At 51.1% G+C, this 25,797-nt stretch overlaps 3 protein-coding genes and 1 non-coding gene across 5 annotated transcripts in view; 1 reads left to right on the plus strand and 3 right to left on the minus strand.

Moving 5' to 3' along the window:
• Nucleotides 1-1,951: 1,951 nt before the first annotated feature.
• PHB2 (prohibitin 2) lies at nt 1,952-6,561 on the minus strand. The gene is made up of 10 exons (XM_043881187.1): nt 6,266-6,561; nt 6,017-6,101; nt 5,629-5,708; nt 4,576-4,760; nt 4,027-4,156; nt 3,830-3,933; nt 3,351-3,428; nt 2,968-3,044; nt 2,469-2,474; nt 1,952-2,297 (listed from the first exon to the last, which is right to left on the minus strand). Exons 1-10 carry the CDS (start codon nt 6,390-6,392, stop codon nt 2,270-2,272), a joined length of 900 nt encoding a protein of 299 aa, XP_043737122.1. The 5' UTR covers nt 6,393-6,561; the 3' UTR covers nt 1,952-2,269.
• On the minus strand, nt 3,520-3,762 carry LOC122680922. The gene has a single exon (XR_006336834.1). It is a non-coding gene; the product is annotated as a small nucleolar RNA U89 (small nucleolar RNA).
• A 53-nt stretch (nt 6,562-6,614) lies between the features above and the next one.
• Nucleotides 6,615-12,422, plus strand: EMG1 (EMG1 N1-specific pseudouridine methyltransferase). 2 transcript variants are annotated; one of them, XM_043881188.1, is made up of 6 exons: nt 6,615-6,940; nt 10,851-10,952; nt 11,065-11,206; nt 11,547-11,605; nt 11,689-11,838; nt 12,154-12,422. In XM_043881188.1, the coding sequence occupies exons 1-6, from the start codon at nt 6,773-6,775 to the stop codon at nt 12,265-12,267; spliced, it is 735 nt and encodes a 244-aa protein (XP_043737123.1). In that variant the 5' UTR covers nt 6,615-6,772; the 3' UTR covers nt 12,268-12,422. The 2 variants fall into 2 exon arrangements, with proteins under 2 accessions (XP_043737123.1, XP_043737124.1); XM_043881189.1 differs by lacking the exon at nt 10,851-10,952 and having other exon boundaries at nt 6,628-6,940.
• A 196-nt stretch (nt 12,423-12,618) lies between these two features.
• LPCAT3 (lysophosphatidylcholine acyltransferase 3) overlaps nt 12,619-25,797 on the minus strand; it is a 33,344-nt gene continuing 20,165 nt past the window's right edge. Inside the window, exons 2-13 of the mRNA XM_043881186.1 lie at nt 18,527-18,634; nt 17,657-17,763; nt 16,888-16,981; nt 16,730-16,767; nt 16,177-16,355; nt 15,264-15,372; nt 14,626-14,712; nt 14,303-14,469; nt 13,737-13,884; nt 13,501-13,659; nt 13,264-13,386; nt 12,619-13,023 (exon numbers count right to left, since the gene is read on the minus strand). Of these exons, the coding sequence (XP_043737121.1) occupies nt 13,270-13,386; nt 13,501-13,659; nt 13,737-13,884; nt 14,303-14,469; nt 14,626-14,712; nt 15,264-15,372; nt 16,177-16,355; nt 16,730-16,767; nt 16,888-16,981; nt 17,657-17,763; nt 18,527-18,634 (1,313 nt within the window). The 3' untranslated portion in view covers nt 12,619-13,023; nt 13,264-13,269. The remainder of the gene's footprint in view (nt 13,024-13,263; nt 13,387-13,500; nt 13,660-13,736; nt 13,885-14,302; nt 14,470-14,625; nt 14,713-15,263; nt 15,373-16,176; nt 16,356-16,729; nt 16,768-16,887; nt 16,982-17,656; nt 17,764-18,526; nt 18,635-25,797) is intronic.

Raw genomic sequence — 25,797 nt, forward strand, 5'->3', positions numbered from 1 at the left:
CTACATGGCCCATGCTCTCTGGGGGCCAGGCAGCCTGGTGACAGGTAAAGACCACTGGGAGAGGGGTCCTGGGGCCAGGCTAGGGATTGCTGAAGGGGTTTGAGGGTGGGAAGCTGGTGTGTGGGGGCAGAGACTGGCTTTGGGGGTGGTGGGGAAGGGGCTCTGGGTGGAGAAGAGATGGTCAGGGGGCTTCTGAAGTTCTGCTTGGGCCTCAGTGGATCAACAACCCAGGGTGGGGCTGGTGGCCGCTGCAGGCTCACCCGGAAGTGTCCCCAGGGACGCGGGTGGTGGGGGATGGGGGCCTGGGCCTAGGACTGGCCCTGGATGGGCGGAGGGGTGGGGGCCCCCGTCTTACCCAGCAGTGTTTGGGTGCTGGTTGGGAGTCTCTAATACTGCCGGGTAATGATGGAGGCCCCTGTCTCAGTGCCAGCGACGTCCACGGCCTCACGGGCTCCCTGCGCACAGCTGCTGGCGTCCCCACTCCCAAACCTCCCCGCCCCAGCCCTGGAGGCCCCCTCTTTTTGAGCGGAGGGTGCTTCAAGAGAGGTGGCTCTTGGCTGGCTGGCTGCCCACAGAAGGGACACAATGGCCCCAGCCCCTCCCCCAACCCAGTGGGATTTGTCATCTGGAGGATCTAGGACCCACAGCTGACGTGGAGTTTAGGATTGGCTAGTAGACCTTCAAGAGACCTCAGCTGGCCCGCGGCCAGGGTCCCTGGAGGGACTGGCCAGCTCCAGCCTGGATGTCTGCGACCGGCTCTGGGTCCATCTTCCAGCACAGTGTTGGATGGTCTAATGGTGAAGCTCCTAACACTGTCTGGTAAAGATGGCCCCCGGCTGGTGCCCTCGGCAATGACCTTCAGGGAGGCCTGAAGACTACGGAGCCCTCCGGACCAGCAACCTCTGACCTTTACCCTTGGGGAGGTGGGGGAAGTCACTAGGAAAGGGAAACAATAGGAGGAATCAAAATGGCTGCCTCAGAGCCCCAGGGGATCTGGACACAGGCTGGTTCTCTGGGCACCTCCATTCCCTTCCTGCCTCGGGGATGTGAAGGAAATGAAATTGTGGACCTGGACTCTGGCTCATTCACCTCTCCCCTGGAGCTCCCAGCTCCTCACATGTCCTTTCATGACAGTGAGCAGGGGCCAGTTAATCTGATTTCTTCAGAAGCCGCCAAGCAGCTGAAGGTGAGCCCCGGCTCTCTAACCCCGTCACCAGAACTCCCTGACTTCTGCACACACTTCCGCCCCAGGTGCCGACCATCCTCCGGTTCCCACCCTTCCCTGTCTCCCTTAATACAAGGGACGGGACACGGGTGAGATGGCACGTGGGCACAGCCAGTGGGCCCCTTTCTCTGCCCGCTCAGTGAGGGCGGCATCGAGGAGGGAGGAGGCGACTGGTCTGCGGGGTAGCGGTGGGGGCAGGGCTGTGGGAGTTAAGCCCACCTCCAGAGGGCAGGCCCTGGCTGAGAAGTGGGGGCAGCCTGGGCAGGTGACACGATCCGCAGGGCGGGGGTTTGAGCACGAAAGCCCTCCGGTGAGCTCAAGTGGTCTCCCCACAGTTGCGTGGAGTCTTGTTACCAAGGAAGCAGCTCCTGTTGGGATCATCAGATTTTTGGTCTAGCTCAGCAAAGCCACAGCTGCTCCGGCCTTAGAAAAGGAGATGTTGGTAAACAAAGGGGAGATGCGGTTTAGGAGGGCGGGGCGGGGAGTGCAGCTGGGCCTGGACCCCAAGGCCCGCGGTTCCCACCCTGGTCCTGTTTTGGATCCGGCTCTGCGGGCTTCCAGGGTGAGCAGCTGGCCAGGCTCTCCCGACTTGCCTCCGCCGGCGTCCTCGCGCCCCCTGCTGGCAGAGAAGGGGGAAGGACCCGGGAGTGCGCGGTGTGCGCGTGCGCATGTTTGCTTCCCCCTGGGTGCCTCCCCGGCCGCAAACACACACCAGGAGGCTTTGACTTCAGCTTCAGTAATAAAAATTTATTGAGAATTCCTGGGGTGGTGGTTATCGTCTCCGGACCACGAGGGAGGAATCAACACCGTAGCAAATCACTGAGAAATCACACTGTCCCAACACCCCTGGCCAACACAGGGAGGAAAGTCATTGCCCCAGAAGTGGTCAGTCTTTGTTCATCAGAAGGGTTGAGAGGAGCGATGCAGAGGGACCATCTCATGATAGCGGGGTGGGGGTGGGGTGGGCCCCAAGGTGACTCCTCAAACACCAGGGCAGAAACAGATCCACTTCCTCCCTGGAGGCAGAGTTCTTGGTCACCAGGCTCATTTCTTACCCTTGATGAGACTGTCACTGTGGAAATGAGACAGACGGTGACATGATTAGGGGACACACCTGTGAGAGGCAGAGCACCTCCCCCTCCTCCCTGGTGTGTGGGTGGGGAGGTCAGAAAGGGGAGCTGGTGGGGGAAAGGCAGGTACTGGGAGATAAACCCCACAGCCCAACGCTGTGTCGACTACTTACCTTCCCCTGTGGACACCAGATCACCACATGAACAGGGAACACAGAAAGACAAGAGAAAGGCACATGTGATTGGTAAGTTTCAGGCCCCACCCAGCTCTAAACCCCTCCTCCCTCCCAAGAGAAAAAGGGGAGCCTGCTGGAAGCCGGAGTCTCTGGCTCTGGGAAGGAAGAGAGTTGCTCCCGTGGCCACTGCCAGGTCTCACCTCTGCCTTCCTAGCATCTTTCGGTGACTCAGAGCAGCTCCCCAAGACAAGGACTGAATATCATCTTTCACTGCTTTTCAGTGGAAGGGAACTTTACAATTAAAGCCTTTACAGGAACAATGCTATTTGATCTCATAAAATCAATCCCATGAGACTCAAGGTCGGAATTATTAACCACCCACGTTTCTAACTTTGATCCAGAGAAATGGTGTTTTCCAGGGTCATATGAATAGGCTAGTAACAGGCTCCGGCCCCTGATCTGTGTGGACGACCCACGTGAAGGCCCTGTCTCTCACCGGGTGAAACTTTCATCCTGTAGGTTGAGCACGAGGTTGTCAGCAGTGAGATAGATACGATTCTGTGAGGTGGCGATCTACGGGGCAGGAAATGAGACAAATGTTTGCATCAGGCAAAAAAGACCTTGATTCCTACCTGTACAATTCAATAACCACTGACAGAACACCTGGGGGTTAGAACAGGGATGCTGGTTTCCGTGCTCACTCAGGGATCCAAAGCAACAAGCAACGGTGATGGGTTAGGTCCACAAGAGGCATGAACAGAAGGTCAGGGGAGCCCAGGGAGTAATTTTTGATGAGAGGAAGTGTCAGACAAGCCAATTTGAACAGAAATCTGAACAAGCAAGATTCTACTTTCCTCCCTTCAGTGTGTGCACACTCACCGTCTTGGAGATGTTCTGGGCTGCCCGGATCTTGCGCAGCTTGATATAACCTGGGTTTTTGCTCAGGGCCTCTCCCAGGTAAGCAGGATGCGGTTAAGGGGCCACATGAGGCCAGATCTCAATCAGGGCACTGTTCTAACTACTCCCCAGGCTCGGCCCTCCCGTGGGCTGTCAGATCCAAGGTTGCGCTCACCGGGCTCGTGCCCAGCCCCACCTGTTGGCCTCCCTGCAGGCTGCTGCCAGGAACTGGAGGCAGCGGCGAAGTGAGGCAAGGCCAGCTGTGCTGTTGATCTGCCTCATGGCGGGGAGCCAGCCCTCGGGTGCCCCACCAAGTTCTCAGATCCCACTTGGAAACCCCGCCCCCAGGGGTCGCACGGCACGGGTCGCATTCGCCTTAAGTCTCATCAGCCAGCCTACGGGGGAGGATGTGGAGCCGCATGCCCCCGGCCTGCGCTGGGAGCGCTTCTGCGGAAGGATATCATCCGTGCTGCCTCGGCCTCACCCTCCGCCTGCACGATCTTCTGCCGCTGTTCCTGCTTCGCTTTCTCCACCAGGAACTGGGCGCGCTGGGCCTCCTGCTGGGCTGTGGCGGGAGAGAATCAGGGTCACGGGGATGCGAGGCGGCGGGAACGCAGTCGCACCTGCCTGCTTCCTCAGATGACCTCGCCCGACTCACCCACTTGTTTGGCTTCCACAGCAGCCGTGTACTCGCGGCTGAAGCTCAGCTCGGTAATGGCTACGTCATCCAGAATGAGGCTGAAGTCCTTGGCCCTCTCTGTCAGCTCCCGTCGGATCAGCAAGGACACCTGGGGGGAGGGGGCGGACGGGAGAGGGGAGTTGAGGGGGCCGGAGAACTGAAAGGAAGGCGTGCTGCCGTGACCACGGGAATCCCAGATCTCCGGAACACTGCAGGGGCACACTGATGCTCCCCGAGTTCCTCACTGGGCCCGCGGGCCGAGCTGGCGAGGCCTCGGTCACAGGGACTGCTAAGCTCGATTCCTTCCAAAATCGTGTGTACGGGTCTAGGTCATGGTTCTCCCTCCCCACCTGACACTAACCAGGCCCGGCTCTCGTTCCCCACACTGGCCATCAGCACGGCTTTTTGGGTGGATGGGACCTCAGGTTACAGTCCTTTCCTAATGGGCTGTCTTTCCTAAAAGCCCATCCGTGGGGCTTCGGAGGGAAATGCTGACGCTGTGGGAGAGAAAGGGAGCTGGAGTCAGACCTGGGCCCGCTGGGTGATCAGCTGGGAGGCGTTGAACTTGGCCACCACGCTCTTGAGCACCTCGTTGACAATGGACGGCAACACTCGCTCCTCGTAGTCCAGCCCCAGGCGCTGGTACATGCTGGGCAGCTCCATGGCATTGGGTCGGGACAGCACTCGCAGGGAGATGTTCACCATCTGCAGGTCTAAGAGAGAGGTCAGCAGTGGCTGGGCAAGGCTATGGGGGCTCACCTGGCTTCTCTGCAAAGCCGCCCTCCCCAGGCATTTCTCCTGTGCGCACTCCCCTGGCTACCTAGGGCAATGCCCTGTGGCCCAGAACGGCCTTGGGCAGAGGAGAGTGAGGAGGCTGAGGAGAAGTGACTCAGCACAGGCCAAGTGCATACTTGTCCATGCTCAAATCTTCTCTGCCCATGGCCCCTCCTCCAGAAAATGATTTTTTTTTTTTGACGCTTCACTGAAAGTTGTTACACTGTATCGTTATCACCAGTCTCCTGAACTAGACAGTAAGGGCTTGAGAACAAAGACTGTTTTGTGAATCCCAGGGTTTTGGGAATTTAAGCAACCTTCACTAAAGATAATGCAAAAAATTACATTACAGGTGAGCTACTTGCCTCATTGTGTGTATGTGTGTGTGTGTAAGGGATGATCTGGGGAATCTCAAAGGCACAACATCTGAATGGTCTAGGCAATAGGTGCCCTAGGGAATAGGTGAAGATTGGGACCAAGTTTCCCCAGAACAGAATGCACCAGTAGATTAACAAATCAAACAGTGAAACAAAGGCTTTAAAGCGAGGCTCTGACCTAGGTAGTGAACAAGACGAAAGACAAACAGTGCTCTTACTGAGCTTACAGTGGGGGGAGGAACAGTTGGAAATGAGCAAATGCACAGCATGTCCAGAATGTACTGCTTTAATCCCTGGAGCAGGTGCTTTTATTACTCCTTGTTTGCAGAAGTGGAAGCCAAGGCCCAAGAGATCTGACACTGCCATCTTCCCCAGTCTCTGACCAGGCTGCCGTTTTTACTGTCAGGGACGCCCCAGTGCCCAGACCTACCTTTGGAGCCTGTGGGGGAGGAAATTTTTCGGGGTCTGGCCCGAATGTCATAGATGATGGGGTACTGGAACCAGGGGATCCTGGAGGGGAGGGAACAGGGATAGGGGTTAGGAAGCTGCGATTTCACTAGTTCTGCCCGGTTTTCCGTCACCACGTGTTTCTTGGCCTGCTCCTCCTCTTAATGACCACGGTCAAGGAGAAATTCTCTTCTCCCTTCAGAAAATAACAGTATGTGCTGCTGGAGATTTGGGCAGCACCACTGTTCGGGGAGATGGGGTGAGGAGGGGAAAGGGCAGCGCTGAATCTCGCTGTAAGTCTTACTACAGGTACTGGTGGGTCGACGTTCAAGGGTGAAGGGTCAGGGTCAGTCAGCTCTGCCCGCCATTACCTGAAGTGAAGGCCCTCGGCCAGAATGGTGTCCTGCTGCACGCCTCCGATCCGATTAAAGAAAATGGCTCTGTGCCCTCCTTCCACTGCAGGGAGAGGAGTGGGGGGTCAGTCCAGGCCGGGCTCAGAGTACGTGCCAGCTTCTGGTGGGGCGGGGTGAGGGGTTGGGTGAGCGCGGGGCCCCGGCGGGGCTGGGAAGGGGTCTAGGGAACGTTGGCGGGAGTCCGGAAAGCGGGCGCAGGTTGCTCACCGGTGAACACCGATTCGCGGATGCCGTAGGCCACGGCGCCGGCCCCCAGCAGTAGCTTCAGCGCCGTGCCCATACCCCGGGGCCCGGAGGGCAGCCGTCCCGCCAAGTCCTTCAAGTTCTGGGCCATGTTCGGTCCTGAGGCCCGCGGCACCAATGGTAAGAAGCGGGTGCCGGCCCGCCTCTACCGCGCTCCCCGCTTAAGGATGGCCACACGAGGGTCCGGGCCCCAGGAGCTCGCGGGAGAAAGGGCACCGGAAGTGCGCTCCTTTCTGAACCCTCCCCTCAGCCCACGGCGGACCGGAGCTGGGCGCACAGGAAGTACGCATCCGGAAGTCCAGCCCCTTTCTGGAACCCTGCCCTCCCAGAGAGGCTTCGCGAGCGCCAGACCCGGAGCCGTCGCCATTTTCGAGCGCCCACTTTCGAAATGGCAGACGGAAGGAAGCTGGCGATTGGGGCGAGCTTGAGGCCAATTTAAAGGCGTTACACAATTTCCGATCCGGATGCAAGATGGCTGCGCCCAGTGGGGCATTCCAACCTCGTGAGCGCCGGGCTGCGGAGCAGGAAGAGGACTGGGATGCTGTGGCGCCCAAGCGGCCCCGACTTGGGGCGGGAAGCAAGATCGGGGGCCGTAGGCTCATTGTGGTGCTGGAAGGAGCCAGTCTGGAGACAGTCAAGGTAGTCTCGGGCTAGGAGATGAAGAGCTAGTGGATCGATAGAATGGGATCCGGTGTGGTGAGGGTTGTGGGCTCAGGGGGTGATGGATGGAGAAAGCAGAGACGGGTGGAACAGGCTTTTGGAGAAGGAGTGGCCTAATCCGACTGCCTCTTCGTTTAACATCCTGGGTTGGCAGTACTCGTTTTCTTTGCTATTGAATCTCTGTGCCGCTCACATCCTTGCTTCGATTGATTTACCAGGATTCTGTGATAACCCTAACCCCAAAGTCGTCTTAGGGGAAAGGTTTCGTCCCTCGCGTCGTTCCTCGGTTCATCCCAAGACAAGTTTACTGGGCAAAGGGGAAAGGTAGTTACTGTAGCTCAGTCAGTCAGTTCAGTCGCTCAGTCGTGTCCGACTCTTTGCGACCCCATGAACCGCAGCACGCCAGGCCTCCCTGTCCATCACCAACTCCCGGAGTCCACCGAAACCCATGTCCATTGTGTCGGTGGTGCCATCCAACCATCTCGTCCTTTGTCGTCCCCTTCTCCTCCTGCCCTCAATCTTTCCCAGCATCAGGGTCTTTTCAGATGAATCAGGTCTCAGTATCAGGTGGCCAAAGTATTGGAGTTTCAGCTTCAACATCAGTCCCTCTAATGAACACCCAGGACTGATCTTCTTTAGGATGCACTGGTTGGGTCTCTTAGCAGTCCAAGGGACTCTCAAGAGTCTTCTCCAATACCAGGTTCAAAAACATCAATTTTTCTGCGCTCGGCTTTCTTTATAGTCCAACTCTCACATCCATTCATGACTAGGGGAAAAACCATAGCCTTGACTGGATGGACTTTTGTTGGCAAAGTAATGTCTCTACTTTTTAATATGCTGTCTAGGTTGGTCATAACTTTCCTTCCAAGGAGCAAGCATCTTTTAATTTCATGGCTGCAGTCACCATCTGCAGTGATTTTGGAGCCCAGAAAAATAAAGTCAGCCGCTGTTTCCCCATCTGTTTGCCATGAAGTGATGGAACCGGATGCCATGATCTTAGTTTTCTGAATGTTGAGCTTTAAGTAAACTTTTTCACTCTCCTTTTTCACTTTGATCAAGAGGCTCTTTAGCTCAGTCGGCTCACCCTTTTATTTGTAAGGACTTAGTGTTTTGATTCACTGAAACGTGTCTGTCAGTCTCCTTTATTACTACTATATATTTCAAAACACTGCCTGGATCAGGTTATCATTAATACATTCACGTCTTTATTTTTACCTATCATTTGGCTCTTCTCCCAAATAAATCCGGCAGTTCCCTGTCTTAAACTTTATGCAGTGTTCTCATTCCTTTTGACATTGTTTCTCTTGCCCTTTAGAGCTAAACTTGTTCACTGAGTAGAGCCAGAAGAAATAGCACAAGTTGAGAAGTCAGACCTGAATTTTAACTCAGGTTCTTACACTTGTTTTAAGCATCTGATTCTTGAGAAAAGTTTGTAGTCAGTTTGTAGAACGCAGTTAATACCTTGCAGGGGGATTGTAATGAATGTGCTTTAAAAGTAGTACATTTCCATAGTAATCTAGGTGCAATTCTTTTCCACCTTTCCTCAGCCACTGTGGCACTTTATTAAGCTTGCAGTTTAGAAAACCTTTTAAATGACCAGCTAATCAGGTTTCCTTTCATTTTCTTCTATAATTGATATTTCTAACCTAATTATAGGTTCATATATTCATCCCTCCAGCCGGTTAGTTCTCAGATTCACTTAACCACTTCATTTCCTGGTATGTTCTGTGGGGGTGATGGTATTTGTACCTGTTTTACTGGATTGTTGGGAGGATTAAAGGAATTAATGTGTGTAAAGGATTTAGAATAATTTTTGTCACTTGGAATTAGTTGTTACTGATTCAGGTTACTTATTAAGAAGCTGAAAAGGTTGTGGCTAAATTAAAGTTCCTAGAACATACTCCAGAGTAAATTAGGCCAGTTGTCATTAATGATACTCCAAGGGTGATAAATCCATTGCTGAAGTTGAAGCTGAAGGTTGAAGTTTTCTGTACTGTTAGCTTTTGTCTTCTTTGTGCTGGTACCTCTTGCTTCTGCCAGCCTCATCAGCCTGCTCTATTTCTTCTTTTTTTAAAAAAATATTTATTTGGCTGTGCTTGGTCATAGTTGTGACACATGAGATCTTCATTGTGGCATGCTGGATCTAGTCCCCCCCGCTACCAGGGATCTAATCTGGGCCCCCTGCATTGGGAATGTAGAGTCTTAGTCACTGGACCACCAGGGAAGTCCCCTCTCCATTTATTCTTTGTACTCCAGCCTCACTGGCCTCCTCTAAGCTCTTTGAAAGCACTAAGTTCTCTTATACCTTAAGGCCATTGCAGATAAATGTTGTTTAACTGCAAGCACCCTTTACTCAGCTCTTTGCCTCATTAATTCCTACTTAATGCTTATTCATTGGACAATTATTGAGTCTGTTACTCATTCTTCAGTTACTAAATGTTATTCTATCTCATAGAAATGATTTCATTCCTGGTATAAATCAGGTCCTCATAATCCTTTAGTGAACCATTTAGTTTTCCTTCATGTTTATCACAATTTGAATTAAATATTCATGTGGTTGATTGTCTTTGCCACTAGAAGGCTATAAAAAGGACAGAATAAGGTTTTAAAAATTCTTGTATCTCCAGTACCTACTACAGAATACACATGGTATTCATTCTTTGATTATTCTAATTAGTGGTTTTCAAGCTTATTAACCACAGCCCACAATAAAAAGAAAAAAATTACACGGTGAGCCAGTGTGTACACTCAGCTATATGAAGGAGAAAGTTTTGTAGTCCTTTATCTACCATGACTGCATTTGAATTACTCTGATGTTTTTTGTTCTATTCCATTAAAAGAACAAAACCTTGGTTATAACTTACTAATGAGTCAAAACTAGATTCATCTATTCAAAAGGTTGTTTTTTTTCTATAACTTAGAATGTCCTTGGAATAGGAAATGGCACCCCACACCAATATTCTTGCCTAGGAAGTCCCATAGACAGAGGTGCCTGGTGGGTTACAGTCCACTGGGCCACAGAGTTGAACACAACTGAGCACGCACATACATACAAAAGTGTTCCATGGACTTAATTCTTGGCCCTTTGGTTTTGTTCTCTGACATTTTTATGTCACTTACTCAGTTAATTTCAAAGTCTACATGCCTCTTCCTCTAAACTTTTTGGAGTCATATCTCAAAATGTTGCCAGACATACAAATGTTGTATTGATACATAAAAACTTAGCCTTTCAAAACTGTATTTGTACTTAAAACTTCTTACTGACCACCCTAATGCTCCTCAGGGCTCCAATTTGCAATTGTTTGTTTTAGCTATTGCTCATACACCTTAAACCTGGAGCTATCCCCTTTTCTTTTACTTCTGGGAATGTTCCTTGGTTACACTACCTCTGGCCTCATTAGTTTTCACACTTCTTCCTGTTCAGATTTGCAGCGCTTCACATTTTGCAAGCTTGTTTTAAGCAGACTGAGGGTAGTGACCATGTATGTTTTGCCCAGTGTGCACGTAATGATTTTGTGGTAAACAAGCCTTCAGCCTTGCTCACTAACCTAATTTTTGCCTGGTTCCATCACCCCTCACTGGCTTTGCTTGATACCCATAGGTTTTAAAATTAGATCCAGTTTAGAGTGTGTGGAATCACAGGCTGCCCTCTTCCTCCCTCTTCCCTCCAAGATCAGTGATGGGGGTGGGGGTCGGAAAGATGTGGGCACAGAGGATCCCCTGCAGGATTTGGGGGCCCCACCCCAAGTGTCTGATGTATAGATCTGGGGTGGGCCTGAGAATCTGATTGTTCACTAGGTTTTCAGATGCTGCTGGTTTGGGGACCCCTCTTTGAGAACTGGCATCCCAGGGAAAAGCAGCTTATGTAGCTCTTGTTCCCTTTTCTCAGGTGGGAAAGACATATGAGCTACTCAACTGTGACAAGCACAAGTCCATGTTGTTGAAGAATGGCCGGGACCCTGGGGAAGTGAGGCCAGACATAGCTCACCAGGTAACTCCAGGGGCAGAGCTCAGGCCCTGGGGCCTCTGGATGGAAGGTAAGGCAGCTGTGGGGCTTCTCTTCCATCCTGACTGTGCCCTGGTCTCCACCCCACCTCCCTCAGAGTTTACTGATGCTGATGGACAGTCCTCTGAACCGGGCGGGCTTGCTCCAGGTTTACATCCACACGCAGAAGAATGTGCTGATTGAAGTGAACCCCCAGACTCGAATTCCCAGAACCTTTGACCGCTTTTGTGGCCTCATGGGTGAGAAACTTGGCAGAACTGATGGAGGGAGGAAGATGAAGGGTTGAATAAAGTGTGGCGTTTTTAAGTGGGGGAGGGGTCACGTGACTGATCTCAGCACCAGCGGTCTGCACTTTCTTCCCATGCTTGTGGGTTCCTGGCTGCAGAGAAGGGGCGGGGGGGGGCGGGTGCTGTCACTGCACAACCAGCCTGGTGCTCGCAGCTACTTGTTGAGAGCATCTCAGTTGTGTGGATGCACGGGACACGTGGAACCCAGCTCACCTAAGGGTTTTCTGGTTGAATCACTGGGCATGAGAAGCCGGGTCTCCACCTAGCTCTGAACTCTGTTTTTCTGTCCTAGTTCAGCTTTTACACAAACTCAGCGTTCGAGCAGCTGATGGCCCCCAGAAGCTCTTGAAGGTGAGGTGTTGTTACCTACTGGTTGGAGGTGGTGTTCTGGCTATGTTTCTGGGGCTGATTTTTATTTATTTATTTTTCTTTAGGTGATTAAGAATCCAGTGTCAGACCACTTCCCAGTTGGGTGTATGAAAATTGGCACTTCTTTTTCCGTCCCAGTCGTCAGTGATGTGCGAGAGCTGGCACCCAGCAGTGACCCCATTGTCTTCGTGGTGGGGGCCTTTGCTCACGGCAAGGTAAGGCCTGGGCTCAACTCTCAGATTCTTCACGGAGCTGAAGCTTAGCACAGAGTCCCGAGAGCACTCAGCATTTTGATGATCCTTAGGAGTTGGGAGGTAGAGGGTAAGAAAAAAGCTGAGGGGCTCCACCTCCTGCCCCGGGCGCATCCTGTGAGGAACGCTGGGGTGTGCCTCATGGTTGGAACTAGGCCTTCACCATCCTTTGCCCACACTGGTGGTAAACAGTGCTATGAGATGGCAGTTTTTCTGCCCTAAAGAAGGGCTGAACCTGTGATGGAGTGAACGAGCCGCTGAGAGATGCTCTCTCCTCAGGTGGACGTGGAGTACACAGAGAAGATGGTGTCCATCAGCAACTACCCGCTCTCTGCCGCCCTCACCTGTGCAAAAGTCACCACTGCCTTTGAAGAAGCGTGGGGGGTCGTCTGACAGCAGGGCCCGGTCCCCCGACAGTGCGGACGTTGCTTCCTGCCCCTGTCCTCAGTCGACTGTTGGAAGACCCTCCCTGCACCCAGACTGGGGTCTGCAGAAGTCCAGGCTGTACGCCTGCTATTTGTTTATTTTATAAATGTTGTTCTTGTAAACCTGGTTGTCCTCTGAGAGTTCCTAAACTCGGCAGCATCTGATGGTGTGACCTGGTGTAACCCCTCAGACCTCAGGAAGACCCGTGAGGTTATGGTATTTGCAGTCTGGCGCCCTCAACGAGGGAGCCCTGATTGTTTCAGCCATGGCACGCGTGGAGGGCTGTGTTTGAAAGAAAGTAGCCAGGGGTGCCAGCCGTGAAAAACCAAACAAACTGAAGTGATTTTATGTGGTACAGTCAGTCCAAGGTAGAAAAGTGGGGCAGGCGGGGCCTTGCCCCTCCCTTCCCCCCATGGCGGGGGGCGGAGGCAGCGGCATGGATACAATCATAGTAAATTGGCAGAAGAAAAACACAAGTTCCTTGCTAGAGGGGGAAGAGATAAGGCAACGTGCATGGGGGAGCCCAGAGGAGGGACCTGGGCCCCTCTGCTCCTCCCATGAGAGTTTCCCCTTTGGCCCCAAATGGAGACGTGGCCAGCGGCAGAGGCACAGCTGGGGAGCCCCGTCTTCCCACACCCTGGCTTCTGGTTCTCTGTGCTCCAGGGCAGAGGAGTGCTGCGAAGGGAGGCAGGTCGTTGGTGTGCCAGTCCTGCAGTGGGCCACCTGCGAGGGGAGGCAGCGGGAGGCCAGTTGGCGTCACTTCCTGGTCCCCGGGCCCCAGCCCTTCCAGCTCCCTCCGGGCACCTCTCAGAGCAGTCAGCGCCTCATACTGTGTTTCTGGAAGCCAGGCCCGGTGAGGTTCACACCATTTTCCCAGGACCAGCCGTTCCCCGCCCCATCCCAGTCCACGGCTGTCTTCTGTGACCTAGTAGTTTATGCTCAGTTGTAGGGAGGTGTACTTACCAGGGATTACTCCATTTTCTTCAACTTCTCTTTCCTCGGCACCATCACTTTACGGACGTAAGGCAATATGAATAGTAGACTCAAGAAGAAGACGTGGCCAAGGAAATAAATGGACTTGTACACCTGTGGGGACACGCAGCCTCCGTGGTAGATGATAGCCTGGAACTGTCCCCCTCCCCACTGCCCGCCTGACCTCTCAGCAGTCCCTTCCCCTCTGGCGGGTAGGTCCCTGGCTACCTTCATCCACTTGTCCCATGTGAAGAGACAGAAAGCGGTCATCGAGTAACCCATGAAGAGCCAGTGGATGGTCTGCTGCACCAGATAGTAGAGGGGCTGCAGGACGGTGATGGAGGCCAACCTGCTTAGGACTGGGCTGTCTTGAATCAAGCTGGCAGCCTGGGGAGGAAGGAATGGGCTCACTCAGCCTTGCTCCTCTGCTCAGGTCCCCTCTGCCCGCCGTCCTGAGGGCTCACCTGTCGCTCCACGATCACAATGAGGAACTCCATCTGAAAGCAGACCAGGTACCCTGAGTGCAGGCCGTGCCAGAGCGCCAGGAAGAGCAGCGAGAGGCCCTGGGACAGAACCTTATTTCCCAGGAACTTGAGTCGTTTGAAGAAGTAGCTGGAGAGAAGGGTGAGAGAGGATGAGCCTCAGACCCATCCTGCCTCCTGGCGCCCACACTGGGGTGGGAAGGCAGTGTGCGCGGGTCACTTCAGAATGAAAGGCAGCCAAGCTGATGAGTCACGGTTTAGACAGAACGGACTGAATGAAGACTCAGCTGGGGCCCCGCTTGGTACCGTGGACGATGACGGGTGGCCTGCCTGGTGCCGAGGCTACAGCGGAGAGGGGTGGGCTAGCCTGTACCCAGGCCGCTAACTACCTTGTTTCTGTTTTTGAAACATAACAGGGATGGTTTTGGGGGTGTTGAGTTGGGGACGAGAGTGGGCATGGCTGGGGGTGTCAGAGTGCCTGGAGGGGTCCGCCTGCAGTGGGGAAAGGTGAAGAAGTCAAGTGACACATCCCTGCCCTGGGCGCTTACCGGGCCACCCAGGCGTTGGTGTTGATGTTGAAAGAAGCAATGGTGCCTGTGAAGCGGGGGTTGGTTTCAAAGAGCCACACCTTCATGTTGGCACAGGCATCCCACTTGGCTGTCCCATACTCGTCGAAGCCACTGAAGCCCAGCCCCGTCAGAATGCACACGCCTTCCTGAGGGAGCCAGGCCATGAGTGTCCCACCGCCACCCGGCTCCCACTCCAGGCAGGTGGTCTGTGATCCCGCCCCTCTACCCCCCAACAGGTTCATCCCCTGTGAGCCCGCCCCCTCTGCCCCCCAGCTGGTCTGTGAGCCCACCCCTCTCCTCACCGTGACCAGCCAACAGGTGACATATTTGTACAGCACGAACTTGCCCCAGAGCAGCATGTACATGCAGCGGAACCAGAAGCTGCCGTTCTTGAGAGAAGAGAACGTGGGTGGGTTAGGAATGCCGCTAGACCAGGAGCCCTTCCTCGTCTTACCTCACATATGCGGCTGACTACTCTGCAATAGGCCAAGGGGAACCCCTCGGAGAGGCCCCGAGACAGCGGGGCCTCACCTCCTCTCCTAAAGTGGGGGGCACTTGGGACACTGGTGCTGGGGGCTTTTACGTCCACATTCATCGTCAGTGAAGGAAATGGGGCCGAGCCAGCAACTCTCCCCGGGTCCTGGGCTCCTAGTGCCCGTCTGCCCAGGGCTGGAGGGGCTTGGCCAGGTCGCCCGGCTGTTAAAGAGAATGAACCCAAGCTGAGCTGCAGGGGGAGGTCGAGGTGCCGATGCGTACCCGGCATGGCCCTGTGCCCGCGAGGTTGTGCAGCGCTGGCTGATGGGCGCCAACTCTCAGATCTAGAGCAAGACCAACAGGCAGTTGTAGGTGGTGCTCCCACCTCTCAGCTATCTACGGGGGTCCCGGCCTGGCCACCGAGTGTCTGGTGCTGCTGTGCCGCGGCTGCTGACGAAGCACTCACGTGGTAGTCGTCGCTGAGGAGATAGTCTTCGGTGATGTGGGGGCTGAGCAGGGTGTAGCCCACTAGGTAGACCAGGCCCAGGGCCAGGCGCCGGAGAGCAGGTATGGTGCTGGAAAGGGACAGGCGGGGTCATGGCGGGTGATGGCAGAGGCCCCTCCCTCTGCTCTTCTTGAGGGCGTGCGCTGCCTCAGCTGGGCAGGGGAATGGAGCATGCAAGTCCTGAGTCTGGGTGCTTCCCCTCAGGTCCGGCGGACCTCTGGGTCTCCCCGGTGTACGCAGGCTACGTGGGGACTGAAAGCCCGATGCAGAGCTCAGCTTTGGATCTGCTCTCTTCTCTCCTGGCTGGATCGATGCTCAGACACAGGCTGGCCAAAGTTCTCAGCAAAGGGATCTGCCTGGTAACTTGATCAGTTTCCTGATTCTTGGTGGCTCAGATGGTAAAGAATCTGCCTGAAATGTGGGAGACCCAGGCTTGATCCCTGGGTGGGGAAGATCCCCTGGAGAAGGAAATGCACCCCACTCCAGTGTTCTTGCCTGGAGAATCCCATGAACCGAGGAGCCTGGTGGGCTACAGTCCATGGGACTGTGAAATATATAGATTTTGATATATTAACATTTTTTAAACTGGGAAAATGGGTTTTAAAGGCAGGGACATGACTGCTTCAGGCAAAATTCTATGGCATAAAAGTGTATTTTGATGTTTGTACCACAGGTTCGGGAGGGATGGTGGGAAGTGACCCAAACTGACAAGTGCCCACTCCCCGCCATGAGCAGGCATGCAGCGCTGGTCACAGGGCAAGAGCCTGGGCCACAGCAGACAATGCAGCTGGCCGGCCTTTGGGAGGTCACTTCAGAAGCGCCTTTGTGTCAGGTGAGAGGCCTGAACGGAGGTCTTGATGAAGGGGGTGATTACCTGTTTGGTATCCTCCCTGGGACGTCGGTCAGCTCTCCCCGCACCAGCTTCATGTAGTGGTTCATGGAGAACTGGGGCCCCACCAGGAAGGCTCCGTAGAAGTAGGAGAAGCCGGCGACTTCCAGCAGGGAGGGGACACCCCGTATGGCGTATATCTGCTGCTCGGAGGACAAGGATTTCTGTGCCAAGAAGAGAACAAAGAGTTCAGGACCCCCAAGAGCCAGTGTGAGGGCTCCCCGCCCTGGTGCCCCACTGAACTGGGTTCTGCAAACAGAACCTCTTTGAGGGGATGAAAATATGGAGGGGAGTCGGTGCTTCAGGGGGAAGTGGGTGTGTCGGGGGGAAGTTCAGCCACGGCCAGCTGCAGCCCTCTTCCCAGGGCTTGCTGGCTGGATCACTGGGCTGTGAGCAAAAGCTGGACCTGGGCAGTCAGAAATGGTGATCATACCACCCGGCCCGAGGGCGGGAGGGAGGCCCCACCCCTGATGATAATAGCCATCCTCCTCCCTTTGGGTTAAACTCCTTCACCTCTCTGCAGAGGGAGGGTACTTACCTGATCCTTCCCTCCGTCATAGTAGTCTATGGCCAGACCTGAGCAGAGAGAGAAGGTGTGGGTGGAGCGGAGGGAGGGGGCACACGATGCGGCCTGTGGACCGAGGGTGGGTAGGAGGATGGGAGGGGCGTGGGTGTCAGAGGGGACCCACCACTCACCGATCAGCTTCAAGGTCAGGACACAGTGTGGCATCGTCCACTTGATGTCATAGGTGCCGGTGGCTGTGCTGTAATATCCGGCCAGAAGGTAGCCCTAGGAGAGGGGTGAGTATTTATTTATTCCACCATCACTACAGTGCATCTCCCCCTGCTCTGAAATCCAAGGTATTCTTTCACTTTTTCCTTTCTCTTGCTCTAGAAAGTGAACCTGTAAAGGGAAACGGACATCCTCAAGGTTTCTCAGCAAAATGAGGGCTAAACTGAGCATTTAAAGGATTAAAAAGTTAAAAAAAAATTTTGTTTTTTTGGCCTCACCGCATGGCCTGTGGGATCCCAGCTCCGTGACCAGGGATTGAGCCTGGGCCCCTGGGCCCTCGGCAGTGAGAGCTCAGAGCCCCAACCATGGGACCGCTGGGGACTTCCCCAAACTGACAATGTAGATGCTCACATCCTGCAGCTCATTCCAAGTGGGTCTCCCGCCTTGACTTTGAGGGACTCCCCTCGTGGACGGATGGCTGCACTAATCCCAGCAGGCTCAAGAACCCTGATGGCGGGGTCCAGGGCAGAGGGCCAGTGGCCACCCCTCGGTGAGGCAGGCAGCCGGCAGGGGACGTTCCCGGGGCCTCTGGACACTGACCCAGAGCCTCGCTGCTGAGGGTCGCTGTGGATCTCCCAGTCCACGGCTTCTTCTCCACCCCAACCCTCGTCCTCCCCCTGCCCCCAGCCCGGCCAGCTGTGACCCGAGCTGCCCTGGGAGAGACACGTTTACCATCTGGACGCAGAAGGTGGTGAGCACAGCGGTGACAGTTCGGCCCATCAGCCGGAGGATGAGGAACTGCAGCAAGATGCAGAGCAGGGAGTGGTAGAACTGGGTTCCTGGGTGTGGAGCAGACAGCACGTTGTTGCCTGTTTTCCCCCTACTGCCCTTACCTTCCCACCCTTCCTGACACTTCTGAACACAAGGAGGATATATACAGAAGAAAAAAAAAAACTTTGGTATCTGGATCTTTCTTCTTTTTAAGGAGCCTCCTGATTTGGAGGAAGGGAAGGAAATTAACTGTATAAAAACACAGGACTGCCAGGGAGCTCCTGTATTTCTGGATGTTGGGCCTAAGGGATGCTCCTGGGGGTACTGCTTGGGTCTGTCGGCCAGTTCCAGCCCCAGCAGAGACAAACTGGTGCCTCTCTGTGGATGGCATCTGGTAAAGGTTGTTTTGTTGTTTTCGTCACTAAGTTGTGTCCAACTCTTTTGCGACCGACCCTATGGAGTGTAGCCCACCAGGCTCTGTCCATGGGACTTCCCAGGCAAGAATACTGCAGTGGGTTGCCATTTCCTTCTCCAGGGGATCTTCCCGAACCAGGGATGGAACCCTCATCCCCTGAACTGGCAGGCGAGTTCGTTACCACTGAGCCACCAGGGAAGTCCCTCTGGTAAGGGTAACCATTCTCAAAATGCTTTTATTTGGGAGAGAAATGTACATGAAAGGAGAAGCTAAGCTGTGTTCCTGCCCATAAAACCCTCTCTTTGCTCCCAGAGCATCACAACTTCACTCTCCATCAGATTCCCTCTAGGATGTTTTGTTCAGGTCTGTTCCTTCTCAGGCTCCCTATAGTTGTGGTGCTAACTCAGTTCACTCACCAAAGTTATAATAAGCGATTGAGAGGCCCGTAAAGGTGTGGAAAAGGTGGATGAGGTAGCTGTCCTTGTAGAAAAGGTAACGCCGATAAAATAAAGCCAAGGGGTAACCTGGATGGGGAGAAAGAGAAATAGAGGGTTACTCATGGCTGGTGCCCAGATTTGTTCTGGAAGTTGATCTGGCATAACACCCAGCCCAGAGAGGAAAAAAAAAACATGCATACTAAGGATGTCTACAAAGACAGCAACAGCATCCCTAATTATCAAAAGAAGCCTCTTTGTAAATACAAATTTAACACGGGAGATATTAATTTTATATTGAGGCAATACAAACTAGGTCCTATGATGAGGTTTCCTTTACTGCTTATTAAATATTGCTAGGAACTTTCTCTTGCATTTTTCTTAGATGATATAAGGGACTGAGGGTGCCCAACTGTGCCCAGAAATGCCATTTTACACCTTGATGATCTATTATAATTCCATCACCAGCAGAGTATTGTCAGTCACATTATTAAGAGGATAAATACAAATGATCCCTGGCAACAGACAGGGTTGCTGTCAGCATACACAGTTGCACGGCAGTTAGTAGGTGGGTACTCCTCACACACTTGAGGTCTGGGCACTGCCCAAGCTAATAAATCCATTTAGGTATACTGGAAAAATGTCTTCTGAAGCCATGATTCAGGGTATGGTCCCAGGGTTACGACTGAACTACAGGGGGTCTCTTGATGGCCGTGAGCTGAGGATGCAGAGCCAAGGGTTGCTGACGGAAAGGGCCAACACCACTGGGTGTTCCCGGACTAAAATCAGCACGTTGCCTTGTTTCACTGCAGACTCACAGCCAGGGTTCCTCACATCAACCATCATGAAATCTGGCCGATAGGCTTGGCAGCGTTCCTCCTGTAGCGCCTGAGCAGAGAGTTGAGGCCCCTCCTGTTTTTTGGAAGGATGCTTTACCCAGTCTATCATTGCATAATTAGTGTTCTTGAGTTGGTCATGGTTTATAGCTGCTGCAATTCTTGCAATTTTGGCTGTACCTCGGGGCTTGTGGGATCTTAGTTCCCAGACCAGAGATTGAACCCAGGCCCCCAGCAGTGGAAGCTTGGAGTCCTAACCACTGGACTGCCAGGGAAGTCCCTGCAATTCTTAACTTTTCAATTGTAAGTTGCAGGTAGTTTATCACTGGTGATATAGTTGTGAGTTTGGTTAACTTCAAGGCTTAGATGAGTATCATACATAAAATGCTGAATTAAGTGAACGAGTAACTGGATAATCATGTTATATGTTAGCTGATGTTCTCCTAGTTATTTTTCCCATAACCTTTTTTTTTTATACTTATGATCACAGGGACTTCTCTGGTGGTCCAGTGGCTAAGACTCTGTGTTCCAAATGTAGGGGGCCCAGGTTCAATCCCTGGTCAAGGAACTAGATCTCACATGCTGCAACTAAAGATGCTGTGTGCTGGAATTAAGATCCAGCACAGCCAAATAAATAATAATAATAATTAAAAAAACAACTTATGATTGCAACCTGTATACTTATGTATCCTAGTTTTTTCACACAACAATGTATCAGTCATTTATCTTCTTCGTGGTGGCAGGATCTACTGGTGTCCTTTGAATGCTGCTCTCATAATGGGCTATATATTTATCAAATATATAGCTTCATGCAAACAGTCGATGTAGATAATTCTGTGGATGACTGGCTCATTTGCTCATTCATTCATCCGACAGATGTTTATTATGTGCCCACTACATGCCAAGCGTTCTGTTTATGGAGCACAGAATGACGGAGGGGGTGGCGTGGAATGGTTTATGTTCTAGCTACCTAAGGTGAAGTGATGCAGGGCTGCTAGTCGAGGGGAGGGGGCAACTGTGACCCTTTCACAGTCAGATGAATGAGTAAAGGAATACGACAAGCCTCATACGTACCGCGTGGGCAGAAATCTTGTGGGACTAGCAGCAAGTATTGCTAAGAACCAGAGCCAGGTACTAGAAAGTATATGTAAACACCAAATGCCTTACATCTTTTGTCTTTAATGTTTTAGGAATAGGGGCATAAATGAACAAAAACAACAAATAGGGTGGATCTTAATTACCTAGAGTACTCATAAAAAAGTTTCGGACAGCTGAGAGTTTACCCTTTAAAGCACTTAAAGGGTTAAAAACCTTTAACCAATTGAAATCACTGAAACCCTTCATCATTTGGGATGCTTGAAGTTAAAAAACACAACACACATCACGCCGCCTCCTTAAATTGAATATAACTGGACATTTTCTTGGTGATCTGGGTCATTGTTCTAAAGGCATGATGGCTTTAGGACCTATTGGGGTGTGCCCACACTGTCCTACATTCTGAGTCCTTATATCTATTTCCCATACTTTTCTGCCCCTTTCTTTGCTATTCAGGGATCTACAGTCACTTCTTGATCTTTCAGTGCCAAGAATAGTCTCTCTTCCTACTTCTAATTTACAGCAGGCCTTAGAAGTCTTAACTTTGTTTTAAAGGTGCAAAACAAACAGACAGACAAGATCTAACACAAGAACAAGGGCCTTGGTGTCTTCCTTGCAGACTTAGTGCGCAGCCCTTGTAACAGCTGTTCTGGCATTCAAGGCCCTTTCACTCTCTCCTATTTTCAGGTGTATTTGGGGGGGCGTTGAATTGGGTGAGGAGTTCCATGCAGGTGAAGTCTGACTGCGCACCAGGAAATGTACCGATAAGGAGATGGAATAATTGGGAGAAAAAGAAAAAGAGCGCAGCAGGCCAGGTTACCAAGGACAGGAAGATCATCAGAGAGAACAGCGGAGCCTCCAGGCTCTGGAAGCCGCCAAGGGGAGGAAGGAGCTGTGCTGGGCGAGTTGCTGTGACAACCCGGAGCTGGTTGTCAACACGGTACCCTGCTCCCCGCTGCTGCTCAGCTCGGCAGGCTTCCGAGCCTGGCTGCCCTTCATCCTACTGGGGATGTGCTGTTTGGGGGGCGGGTGTCATCCTACAAGCTGCTTCTGAGTCTCAGTGCTGCTGTGTGGGAGCCGACGCTTGATACAGTGGCTGCAGTCACCTGAAGAATCTCTAAAATAAACCAACAGAAGCAGCTCCCACCCGCACACCCGCCCGTCAGTCTGCAGTTAGGTCTGGGTGGCCCTAATGGGCAGCCGGGGCTGAGGAGCTCTGCCTTCCTAAACCCTCGTGCAGGGCAGGTCCTGGGGAGAAAACCCTGAGCTCGACGACCAGGGGCTGCTGTTTTCCCTGAATGGCACCCAATAGGCAGAGGTTTGCTCTCTAAATCCGGTCTGGAGGCTTTTTAGAGCTTGTGTGGCCGCCACACTGGAACAGTTTCTTCTATTTGATTGTTTGCTTAAAGGGGGACCCTGGGGACTTCCCTGGTGATCCAGTGGCTAAGATTCTGTGCTCCCAATTCAGGGGGCCTGGGTTCGATCCCTGGTCCGGGAACTAGATTCCACAAGCAGCAACTAAGAGATTGCATGCCACAACTAAAACCCGGCACAGCCAAATAAATAAATATTAAAAAAATAATAAAGGAGGACCCTGCAGAAACTTATCAGTGGATGAAGGCTGAAGATCAAATCTGCACCCTAAACCCGGGATTCCCAAGCAAGAATGGGTATAGGCCAAGAGCAGACTGGAGGGCACTCACTATGCCTACACCCTACAGCGGACTGCTGGGAGGCACTGCACTTGGCCCTTTCAGGCAGGGGTCCCCAACCTCCGGGATCCAAGGATCTGAGGTGGAGCTGATGCAATGATAGTATTAATGGAAATTAAACACACAATAAATGTAATGTGCTTGAGTCAGCCTGAAACCATCCTCTACCCCTCACTGTCTTGGTCTTTGGAGAAAACTGTCTTCCAGGAAACTGCTCCCTGTGTCAAAAAAAGTTGGGGACCATTGCCTTCAAGGATCCCAGTAGTTACAACATGGAGTGTGTGTACCCCGCTGGTCTCCCCAGCTCGTCGCTGGATGTCTCCTCAGGCCCCACTGCTGTCTTGAGTCAGAAACTTGGATCTATTAACTGAGATCGCTAGTGGAGTTCCTCCCTCTCTGAGATCTAAGACTTGTGAAATTACTCATTAATCCTAAAAGGTCCTGAAGTTCCATGTGAAGAAATAGAAATGGACTGCTTTCATTCAAGTCTGATGAATTTCTTTGTCTCTCATCCCATATCGCTATTTCTGGGCTCTGTGGGAATATGATATGACCCCATTTGATCAGGCAATGGTTCATGTGACCTTGATGAAGAGAAAACAGAGCATGTTTTGGCAGGTGTGAGGAAGAAGACAGAACTAGAACTGCTGTGTGTTGTCTTAGCCAGGTATTGACACTGGTTTTACCAAAAAGAAGACAACCACCTCCAACACCACACCAAGAGTTCAGAGGACACCCTTAGCACATATACATTAGTGGCTGTCAAACATTTTGGTCTCAGCACTGCTGTTTTAAAAATCATTAAAAAAAAACTGAAATAGAGTTAATTTACAATGTTGTGTTAGCTTCAGGTATACACAAACTGATTCAGTTATATATATGTGTGTGTATGTATATATATTCTTTTTTAGATTCTTTCCCATTATAGGTTATTATTAATATAAGATATTAAATATATCTTCCTGTGCTATACAGGAGGTCCTTGTTAATTAGCATCACTTTATACTCTTAAAAGCCTTCCACTGCAGGGGCCATAGGTTGGATCCATGTTTGGGGAACTAAGATCCCATATGCCATGCGGCACAGGCAAAAGAAAAAAAAATTAAAAGTTTTAAAATTATTAATTCATGAAAAAAAAATAAACCTATTACACATTAATATAAATAATGTACTCTTAATGAAAACAGCTATATTTTCTAAGTTAACCATTTAAATAAAAACAAAACCACTTAATGAAAAGAATGGGATTTTTTTTTTAACAAATATCTGGCCTTGGCTAAATAGAAGAAGGCTGGATGCTCAAAACTGCTTCTGAATTCAGTTTGTTGTAATATGTCATTTAGGCCAAAATATATGAAAAAAAATCTGGCTTCACAAAGATATACAGCTGGAAAGAGAATCTTAATAGCCTTTACAGGTAATTTTGGATATTCTGTCTTTGATAACATACAGAAAATCAAAACTCAGCAAATAAGTAGTTTCTTAAAGGTTAGTTGTAACACGGAATCTGAAATCATATCAATGAGCTTTTCACACTGTTACATTAAAATCCACAGGTCTCTCATGAGCTATAAATAGATATTAGCCAGGCCTGGGTTTTTAACAGTGTGCATTGGTCATTGGGAAAATATTGGTTCACTGAGTTAGGGAGATCTTTCAAATCTTGAGACATCCTTATAATACAATATCCCAAAAAAAAAAAAAAAATCACATTTCTTAGTATTACCATTGATTTTCAGCAGAGAAGTCTTTATAAAATGGGAAGTTGTCTAGCTCATGGTAGCAAATATAAGTTTTGCAAAATTCAAATTTTCACTTGAAAGTTGAAATTTATCACTAATTACAAACACTGTCAGTAATGTTCCTTGAAGTGACAGGCTCACTTTGCACATTTCCAAGAAGCTATCTGCCAAATGCCCAGTCTAAACAACCAGTTTGTCTATCAGTCATTTTTTCACGTGAAAATGGTCTTCTGTGTAAGAGAAGCTGTCAATTCAACGTGCAGTTTGAGCCAGGGCACAGGTGCTTTGCTTTGAGACACTTCTACTTTGGGACAGAGGGTATTCCATGCACGTGTCTCAGTTCTTCAAACAGAATGTTAAAAAGACATGTACTCAGGGTTGAGATTTTATGCTTCATCCAGGACACTCTTTGGTTGTTGTTCAGTTGCTCAGTTGTATCTGACTCTTTGCGACCCCATGGACTGCAGCACGCCAGGCTTCCCTGTCCTTCACTATCTCCTGGAGTTTGTTCAAATTCATGTCCATTGAGTCAGTGATGCCATCCAACCATCTCATCCTCTGTTGCTCCTCCTTCTCCTCCTGCCCTCAATCTTTCCCAGCATCAGGGTCTTTTCCAATGAGTGGACAGTGGATGGATTTGTGCACCCCCCGCCTTGTTTTTTTTAGCATTTATTTTTTGGCAGCATTGGATCTTTGCTGTGGCACTTGGACTTAGTAGTTGCGGCTCGAGTCCTTCTCTACTTGTGTCACATGGGCTTAGCTGCCCCCAGGCATGTGGGATCTCAGTTTCTGGACCAGAGATCAAGCCTGTGTGCCCTACACTGGAAGGTGGATTCTTAACCACTGCATTGCCAGGGAAGTCCTGGATCTGCCCTTTCTCGACCGACTGCATGGTGGTGAAGAATGTAGGGTATGCTGGTTCAGTTTGGTGTCCTCACCTTCACTCATGCTTAGGGACCAGCAGAGTTTTACCCACCATTGCTTCTGCACTGTCAAGTGCCAATGACAAAAGCAAATAACATTTTAATTTTATTCTGAAAATAACTTTAAAGTTCTCAGGGACCCATAGGAGTTCATGGACTACACTTGGAGAAATGCTGACACGGAATGGTGTTTTGGCTTAATCTTCCGGGTTAAAGCACCCTAAATCAACAGGCTTTTCTTCCTCCCTCCTTTCCTCAACTGCTCCTTCTTTTTTTTTAAAATTTATTTATTTGGTGGCACTGAGTCTCAGTTTCAGCATGTGGGATCTAGTTCCCTGACCAGGGATTGAACCCGGGCCCCCTGACCAGGAGGGCAGAGTCTTAGCCACTGGACCACTAGGGAAGTCCCTCCTTCTGTATTTTCTTTTTTTGGAAAGTTTCTCTGTCCTTGGTTTTGAGATGATCAGTTTCCTCTTTTTTTCTTATTCTATTGAGATGTATTTCACACACCATCAAATTCATCAGAGTGTAGAATGCAGTGGTTTTTAGTACATTCATAAGGTTGTATAATGTCCCCACTGGAATGTCTAAATTCCAGCATGTTTTCACCCCCTGCTCCCCGCCCCCAAGAAACCCCATCCCTGTTAGTGGTCACTCTACAGACCCTGGTGACAAAGTCACTTTCTGACTCTACAGACTTGCCTGTTCTGGGTATTTCATAAAAGCGGAGTCCCACCACACATGGACTTTTGTACCTAGCTTCTTTCACTCAGCGCCCTGTTTCTGAGGTTCACTTACGCTGTACCATGTAGCAGTACTCCATTATTTTTTTATGGCTGAATAACATTCCTTCGTTTGGACAGATCATACTTCATTCATCTAGCCATCAGTTGATGGACATCTTGGTTGTTTCCACTTTGGGGATATTAAGCAGAAGGCTGCTGT

This window comes from Cervus elaphus, chromosome 22 (genome assembly GCF_910594005.1).
Source record: "Cervus elaphus chromosome 22, mCerEla1.1, whole genome shotgun sequence".
Lineage (NCBI taxonomy): Eukaryota > Metazoa > Chordata > Mammalia > Artiodactyla > Cervidae > Cervus > Cervus elaphus.

What these genes read in the sequence shown, in the direction of transcription:
- PHB2 (XM_043881187.1), bottom strand. Translation starts at nt 6,392, where the DNA reads ATGGCCCAGAACTTGAAGGACTTGGCGGGACGGCTGCCCTCCGGGCCC. An exon ending in TGATCACCCAGCGGGCCCAG is followed by an intron (nt 4,157 to 4,575) that starts GTCTGACTCCAG and finishes CCCTCCCCCCAG; the next exon opens with GTGTCCTTGCTGATCCGACG. An exon ending in TGTGGAAGCCAAACAAGTGG is followed by an intron (nt 3,934 to 4,026) that starts GTGAGTCGGGCG and finishes CTCCCGCCACAG; the next exon opens with CCCAGCAGGAGGCCCAGCGC.
- EMG1 (XM_043881188.1), top strand. Translation starts at nt 6,773, where the DNA reads ATGGCTGCGCCCAGTGGGGCATTCCAACCTCGTGAGCGCCGGGCTGCG. An exon ending in GGCCAGACATAGCTCACCAG is followed by an intron (nt 10,953 to 11,064) that starts GTAACTCCAGGG and finishes CACCTCCCTCAG; the next exon opens with AGTTTACTGATGCTGATGGA. An exon ending in GGGCCTTTGCTCACGGCAAG is followed by an intron (nt 11,839 to 12,153) that starts GTAAGGCCTGGG and finishes CTCTCTCCTCAG; the next exon opens with GTGGACGTGGAGTACACAGA.